Source organism: Vigna unguiculata, chromosome 3 (genome assembly GCF_004118075.2).
Source record: "Vigna unguiculata cultivar IT97K-499-35 chromosome 3, ASM411807v1, whole genome shotgun sequence".
Taxonomy (NCBI): Eukaryota; Viridiplantae; Streptophyta; class Magnoliopsida; order Fabales; family Fabaceae; genus Vigna; species Vigna unguiculata.
The window spans coordinates 64,759,833-64,767,486 of NC_040281.1; the positions used below are offsets into that span (position 1 = coordinate 64,759,833).

At 32.0% G+C, this 7,654-nt stretch overlaps 2 protein-coding genes across 4 annotated transcripts; one reads left to right on the top strand and one right to left on the bottom strand.

Annotated features, from left to right (window-relative positions):
- Window positions 1–2,363: 2,363 nt before the first annotated feature.
- On the top strand, window positions 2,364–3,141 carry LOC114179277. 2 transcript variants are annotated; one of them, XR_003603451.1, is made up of 2 exons: window positions 2,364–2,475; window positions 2,785–3,141. XR_003603451.1 is itself a non-coding variant. In XM_028065548.1 (2 exons), exon 2 carries the CDS (start codon window positions 2,801–2,803, stop codon window positions 3,005–3,007), a length of 207 nt encoding a protein of 68 aa, XP_027921349.1. In that variant the 5' UTR covers window positions 2,423–2,475; window positions 2,662–2,800; the 3' UTR covers window positions 3,008–3,141. The 2 variants fall into 2 exon arrangements, 1 of the variants encoding a protein (XP_027921349.1); XM_028065548.1 differs by having other exon boundaries at window positions 2,423–2,475; window positions 2,662–3,141.
- A 1,236-nt stretch (window positions 3,142–4,377) lies between these two features.
- On the bottom strand, window positions 4,378–7,330 carry LOC114179792 (autophagy-related protein 8C-like). Of its 2 annotated transcripts, XM_028066249.1 has the most exons (6): window positions 7,122–7,330; window positions 6,980–7,029; window positions 6,459–6,514; window positions 6,316–6,368; window positions 4,747–4,865; window positions 4,378–4,661 (listed from the first exon to the last, which is right to left on the bottom strand). In XM_028066249.1, exons 2-6 carry the CDS (start codon window positions 7,014–7,016, stop codon window positions 4,567–4,569), a joined length of 360 nt encoding a protein of 119 aa, XP_027922050.1. In that variant the 5' UTR covers window positions 7,017–7,029; window positions 7,122–7,330; the 3' UTR covers window positions 4,378–4,566. The 2 variants fall into 2 exon arrangements, with proteins under 2 accessions (XP_027922050.1, XP_027922049.1); XM_028066248.1 differs by lacking the exon at window positions 7,122–7,330 and having other exon boundaries at window positions 6,980–7,046.
- Window positions 7,331–7,654: the final 324 nt, after the last annotated feature.

Below are 7,654 nucleotides of genomic sequence, written 5' to 3' on the forward strand. Positions count from 1 at the left end.
GGATAGAATTGTGGACAAAAATTTAAGTCTTTCTTTTAATAATAAAATATTAACTTAAGATGTCAAATTAAATTATTTAATAAAAGTATTAAATAATAGAGTTATTAATGTCCGATAGGAATATTGTAAGATGTATGGAACTCTACTAAGATATATCAAACCATCAAATTTCAATGTGTCTCATAGAAAGTAACCATATTTATGTTGTGGAGATGTATTTTCCAAGCTCAATCCTTCTTTATTTGCGTCTTCATTTCGATACTTTATTATTTGTGGGGTTCTAGACAACAATTTCTATTATTTGAACATTAAAATTCTACAACTCTTAAGATAAAGTTCACCCTTATTTATATGTGGTAAATTGATATCATTTCTAATAACATCTCCAACAATATCATTTAATGTTAAATAACATTTAGCTGTATCACGAGTGATCTTTTAAAAAAGTTATTATGAGAGTAAAAGAAAAAAGAAAAGAAATAAATAACGAATGTATTAATGACAACAAATTATATGAAGTACTTGAAAATTTCTTTAATAGCCACCTGTGCCTATATCTTTTAAAGACAAAAGTGCTTACTTTATTTACCTATTTTTTTCTTTTTTATGTTTGTAACTTACATGACAAGTTATGCTAATCATCAATAAGAAAAAGTGTCAACATGACACAAGACAGAGGAACTGAACATGACTTGATCAAAATTACTAACTTAAAAAGTGAAGAAAACTTTAAAAATTTATGTATTACTAAAATTTTTTCAAAGAACAATTAGATAAATTCCGTATGTTTCACAAATACAAGTGTTGATTCATTGAAACCCATATTTTGAGCGTGTGTTTGCTTCTAATAATTTAATTATTCAAAGAACTTTACGAAGACGGATAATAGAAACGAAGTGTGTTTGTATGGGTTGATTTGTGAAGATATGAGATGGTTGTAATAAATTTTAGGGTTAGATATGGTTTTGGTATTTTAAGTTCCAGTGAAATCTGGAATTAGTCTCTTTTCGAAATCTTTATCAATTTAGTCATTCATTTTTAAAAATATGTGAATTTAGTCCTTTTAACCAAATTTTGTTAAGTTTATCTGACGTTTTAAACATATTTTATGATAGTATTTGTATTATTTACACCGTTTGACATATGTTCGCTTTAATGTTAACTCAAATATGATCATATTATACGTTTAAAATGTCAAATAAATTTAACAAAATTTGGTAAGAAGAACTAAATTCACGCATTTTTAAAATGAAAGACTAAACTGATATAAAGTTGATAATATTTTCTGAGCTCCGATCAAAATGACCCATATTCTAATTTAATTTTTTTCTTTATGAAAAAACATGCGAAGATTTAGTGTTGAAGAAGAAACTATTATGATTCTCAAGTGCAAAGGTAAGTAGTTAATTCATTATGAGTACCAAAAACATACTAATTTAACTTTAATCGAGTGGTTTGAATTTGAAAGAGGGTTGAGGTAGCATCACTTTAGTTTAATGTTGGATAAATACAGGCTCATTCGTACAGAAGACGTTACCATGTTATGTAATCTTTGTTCTTTTTCCCCTCTCACCCTCTCTTTTCACAAACCTTTCTTTTTCTTTTTAAACCTTTGTTTATAGCAAGCATTGGACCACACCTATGGTTGGTTGGATCCAATTAATCAAAACTCTCCAACCTTCATTTTTTAAGACTTCCAAACTTCTCACCAATATTACCCTTTTCTAACCTTTTTTTTCATCAGAAAAAACCAATAAGAGCATTAAGAGGGAACTACCACAGCTGCTACTGCATCATTTCACAACCATTTATGCAGACAAGTTTTCCAGAAAACTTTTGAAAGAAGGTTCGGAATTTTAAAAGCAAAGATAAACCAGACAGAGAAAAGGGGTTGATACTAGTAGTCTAAACATAGACTAGTGTTCCCCCTAATCATACTTTAATGAATATATGTTCTTTATCTTTTTGCCCACAAAAGTATGGGTGATAAAACAGTAATAATTATATACCTTTTTATAAAAAATATATAAAAACAGAAGTCTCAAGATTCTTGATCCATGCATTGATTAAAGTGTCCAACAACGTTGGATGAGAATTGACAAATACCATTGGCCTTCTATGACAATGCCTCACAAACCACACCAAGCCTCAACAAAGACCTTACCCAACTCACACACTATACTATTATTATGAGATAAGGTTTAGTATTTATTTCAAATTAAAAAAAAACTAGGAAAGATGGCGCACATAGTTTGCTTAACCAGATGGGAATACTCAAACAAATAGGTGAGTTGTCAAGTCCTGTTATGAAAAAGATAAAGATAAATTAGGAAAAGGAAAAGCAATGTAACATAACATTTCAATATATATACATATATATATCATTTCCATCAGTCCTCCTTCTGTACCTTTTAAATTTGAAGTCTTTCATCAACCATTCTTCTGCATCAAAAATCTCAGTCATTCCATTTGGAGGTATTGCTCCTGTCTTTAAGCTTTTCTGTCTCAAGTTTTCACCACATGCACTAGCCAAGTATTTCTAGATTTGAAAGATTTTATTAGATGTGTCTTGCAATTTATATGAATTCATGATCACGTGCCCGATTCATGATCTATCATATTTTGAAGAAAAGTACTTAAATTTATTATTCCCTCGTTCAGCATAAGATTCAAGTTGGCTACTGCAAATTCAGAAAAGCCTCACTATTAGAGTGTTCTGTAGCAATGATTGTTGAGATTTTGTCTCTTCGTATCTGAAAGGTTTAAGATTGTTTTATGGTGAAGGCAACAACAGTGAAAGATGGCAAGTGAAGCTCCAAGTTGGGCTGATCAATGGGGTGCTGGTGGTATTGGTGCCATGGAAGATGATGTCACAAGATCTCAGAAGGAAACAGGAAAGAACAAGAATTCAGGTTCTAAGGGTGGTTTCGGCAGAGTCAAAGCAACTGCTTCAAATTGTGTCAAATGGTTCAAAAGCCTCTGCAAAAGAAAGAGTACATCCAATTAATGTATAATGTGTGAACTACTACTTCACCACTATGGCAGCAGTTTTGTAGCCTTTTTTTTTCACCTCTTTTAATGAATTGAAGATGTATCAGACAGTTAAGGTTGATTGAATGACATTACTTAATTATGGAGGAAGATGCTCTTTAAATTTAGCATTATTAACACTGCATGATTGATTGCGTACGAGTTAAGACATCTTTTAGGATAGCATGTCATTGTTTTGCTTAATTATGCATCATTAGTAATAGGTTAAAAATAAAGGTATCTACTTTGTTAAGAAGTTTTATTTTCCTTTAAATAAGTCTCGTTATATCATATTGTTTTCAAACAGTTTTTGCATCATGAAATTTTATTACAACTCACAATGTAAAATTTGATCAATCAGACAATTTCCTTATGTAAATGAACTTATTTTAAAATACAAAGAAAACATGTGATCAACTTTTGAAATGAGCCAAGTACATAATTACAGAAGATAGGAGTAAAGGAATGGTTAAAAATACTTTTAACAAATTCCTAATTTTCATCAGAAAATAATAATTTTAAAATAATTTTGAAATATTTGTTCTGAAAATACAAAATTTTGAAACCTTCAGAAATTTCCTTTTGGTAGAGCTTGTTCACAAAAGGAATTGTCAGTTATTAGTCAAACACTATGCTCTACTGGAAAAAACAACCCATTCCAGTATCAAACTTGTACAAACCTTCACTTGAGTAATTACTAAGTCAAGCATCCAACAAGAGGTCTCACAATTCCGTGCAAAAATGATTAGTTCTTGGACATTATCACTCACTTGAATCACAAATAAATCATGCCAGAGGAGAATGAGTTGATTAGATGATTTAATATGATTATGAAATATCTTCTGATATACTACAACATACTATCAGCATATATAAGAAATAAAGTGCAGAAACTTTGTCTGATATATTGACAAAACTTCAGATTGATTGATTGATTGCTATTGGTTAGCTGTTGCAATTTCAATAATGACTCAAACAACGAAACCACAACTTATTTTTCCTGAAACAACATGAATTCCATTTCAAAGCAAGCTTTCCAGAAGCTTTATAAAAACACTTCTCAAAAAGTACATTTGGGAATCTTTTAAAAGTTTACTGGAAAAGAAGTAAATATTTCTTTGAAAACTGCTTAATACATTATTTTTAAAAAGTTATATAAAACCAATCTCAGAAGTCACTGGACTACTCTAAGTCGCTATTTTCTTCTGCATCAGTGGCGTTCCTCTCTTTTCCCCCAAAACAATGAAGCACCGTAGTGTCCTCGTTGAGTCGTTACCAAAACCAAACCAGATTAAAAGCTTCATAAAAATTACAAATTTGAGCCCGCCACTAAAAAAAGAATTCAACTGTCAGCATAAAATATAAATTCATATATTGAAATTCATATTTTTAGAACAATACACATAATCAAAGAGCAGGAAAATCCTGCTCAATATATACGTAAACCATACCATTAACAATAAACAGGATATGCATTGACTATAGACAACAGAACTTGCAGCATCTATTTACAGAGTTCATCATAAATTATTAAATTTAGTGGGAACCGAAAGTGTTCTCTCCACTGTAAGTCATGTAAAGAAAGCCATCATCGTCCTTATTTTCCTCATAAATGGAAGACATCAATGCGGCTGCAACAAGAGATTCAGTTTATAAGTACAACTAGAATTTGTCATCGTAATAATTTATAATTCAGCTTGAGTCGCGGCTACTAACCAGTTGGAGGTAATGTGTTATTGATAAACACAAAAATAGCCTTCTCCGCACTGACCTTGATCCTTTTACGAACAACATAAACAAATTGACCAACAGTCAAATCCGCTGGGACAAGGTACCTGTAGCATCAAAACAGAACCAAGTGAGAATCCACTACTGCACAGAATAATAGATTTATGCATAGTGGTCCAACCCAACGCTATATCAATGGCAAAAATCTTCCTAAACGAAGTAATGAAGTGGGTGCAAACTAGTTCATAGATAGAATAACCTTCTGCATACAAGTGACTAGCATTTAATTATTTACATTAAATTAAGCAATTATATTTTATAAATGCAACAAAAAGAGAAAGGGAAATATTTCGCAGAAAGTAGTTGACAGGGCTAGGAAGAGTAAGCTGCAAACCAATAAACTCAACCCTGAAAAACTTGTTGGTAATGTGAGGACTATTCAAGTTGTATAAGTTCTGTTTAAAAATCATCTTTAGTTGATGTGGGGTTAAATAATATCTTTGAAGTTTGCTACAACCACCTCCAAAGCAGCCACAACTAAGTGAGCTAAGGGTGACCACAATTAAGACAACTTTCAAACACCTTTCCTCACGCCTAGGGCTACTACCTTGTAGCATGGCAACGCAGATGACCAGACAAGGGATCAAGGATAAACTATGATACCATCTAATAATTTGGACTTGGGATTAACTTAATCTCACAAAATCAGCTTGAAAAACGGAGCCTTTCCAAACTAATAAAGCTCCATTTCACTTCTTCTGAAGTATTTTACACTTCAGAGTGTTTCCACACTGGTGACGAATCTCACAACGTCTTCCCCATTAAAGGCTGGAAGTTTCACTTTCTTCATTTCTACATGATACCCATCCTAACGTGGAAATTCGAATATGATCCCTGACTAGAGGAATTCCCTTCTTTGATAGGAATTCTCATTTCCTCCACTGTTCTCTTCCTTTACAGCCTTTGAATCCTACAGAAAATCCTCTCTTCCATGTGTCTAGTTAGGACTAAAACTCGAAATAGGAAAGAAAAGAAATATTTTAGTGAAAATTGAAATACATGGAAAGAACAGAAAAAAGGGGAGAGATCTCTCTTCAAATGGCATCCTCTTTACCAAGAATTTTTTCTTTTCATGAAGAGCACATGCTCAATCTAAAAATGATAACCAAACAGAATGAATCCTTTCCCTTTAGCTGAAGAAATTTATCCTAAAGTGCTTCTGGAAAACTTTACCCAAGTAGACCTTAAGCTGAAGTCACAAATATAGATGCACCGTTCAGTTGTATTGTACATATTTGGAGTTGAGCTAGTACTGAATATAAATATATTCACTTTAACCGTAAAAACAAAGCATCACTTGTACGATGCTGATCTGCTTCCAACTTGTCCATTTTCACTGTCCACACTACCGTTACGTTATTTTTACTGACACAACAAACAAAAGAAAGCCCCAAAATCTTTACAGAAAGCATCAACCAACTTCAAGAAAAAAGAATACCCTTGAGAAAGCAAAAATATACATGAATACAGTAAGTGGTGTTTTATACGATCACTAACTTCTTCTTGTCGATGTCTGGAATGTCAGTTCTTTCCGCTCTCTCAACAATCACCTGCACACAATGACTGTATTTCAACAAGAGTGCCTCAAGAAACACAAACAACCAAACAATCTAAACAAAAAAAAAAAAAAAAAAACCCACCGGTATTCTATCAGGATACTTGTCTCTAATGCGAGCAGACTCGGCCTGCCTTCTTTCTGGCATAGGGAAAAACAAAATGTTGAATTCAGGAGTTTAAAGGGAAAACTATGCAACAAAGTACATCTTAGATATTATTAGAAAATGCAAACTCCAAAAGGGAGGAAAAAACTTGCCCTCGGGCAAAAGATTGGGTCTTTAAATCCAGGAATAAAAGAAAGAAAAACCCAGAGTTCAGTTTTATTCCAAATAAACCAAATATCCATCTCGATTGATGTCATACTACACTTAATGGAAATCAGTTCAATTTTCATCTAGATAAATTATCTTCCCTACAACTCTTCTTTTCTACAGAATACAAAAAGCTCGTCGATTTTAAATTACACGAACACAATTTAGCTCTAGGGTAGAAGTGAAGTGCTAATTAAATGTAAACCCTACTAAGGGTGATGAAACACGTGACCCACAGCTAAGAATAGCAGAGTAAAAATATTGAAAGAAAAGTTAAAGAAGTGGAAGAGGACCTAAGGGATGCTCAAGTTTGAAGGAGCTTTTGGCCATGGTCTGTGAAGATCTGAAACAGCGAAACATTAGAAAAGAAAATTGAGTAACGAAAAGAAAGGGAACATAACACGAAGACAAAGGTTGGAGAAAGGATTGACATACCCAACACACAGTCACAGGAAAGAATGGATGAAAGGATTGATTGGGGAATTAGGTTAAGAGAAGAGAAGAGAAGAGAAGAGATGAACGTAATTGAGACGGAGAAGAAACCTATAATTACTACTTTTTTAACTAAAACTATTATTAACACTTGCCAGCTTTATTTCTTTTTCTTTTGTTTTTTATCAGTGTCATCTCCCTTTCTTATCCTATCATATCTGTTTTCTTTTAAATAAATATTTCACTTCAAACAAAATTTACACGCACTATCTATTAATTGATAAAAAATAAAGAAGTTAGTTACCTAGCCCTACATTATGCCCAAATAAAGCTCCACCCAACTTATGAGTATTTACAAAAAATATTTATTCACTTCAATTTATATGTATTGATGATTCATGATTCATTTATATTGTATCTAAAGTGTATACTGGAGGTAATTATATATATTTTTTGATAATGTTGATATGTGCTTATTTCTAATTTAATTAACATAATAAGGATGTAAATGTAATTAAACAATTACACGTTAATTT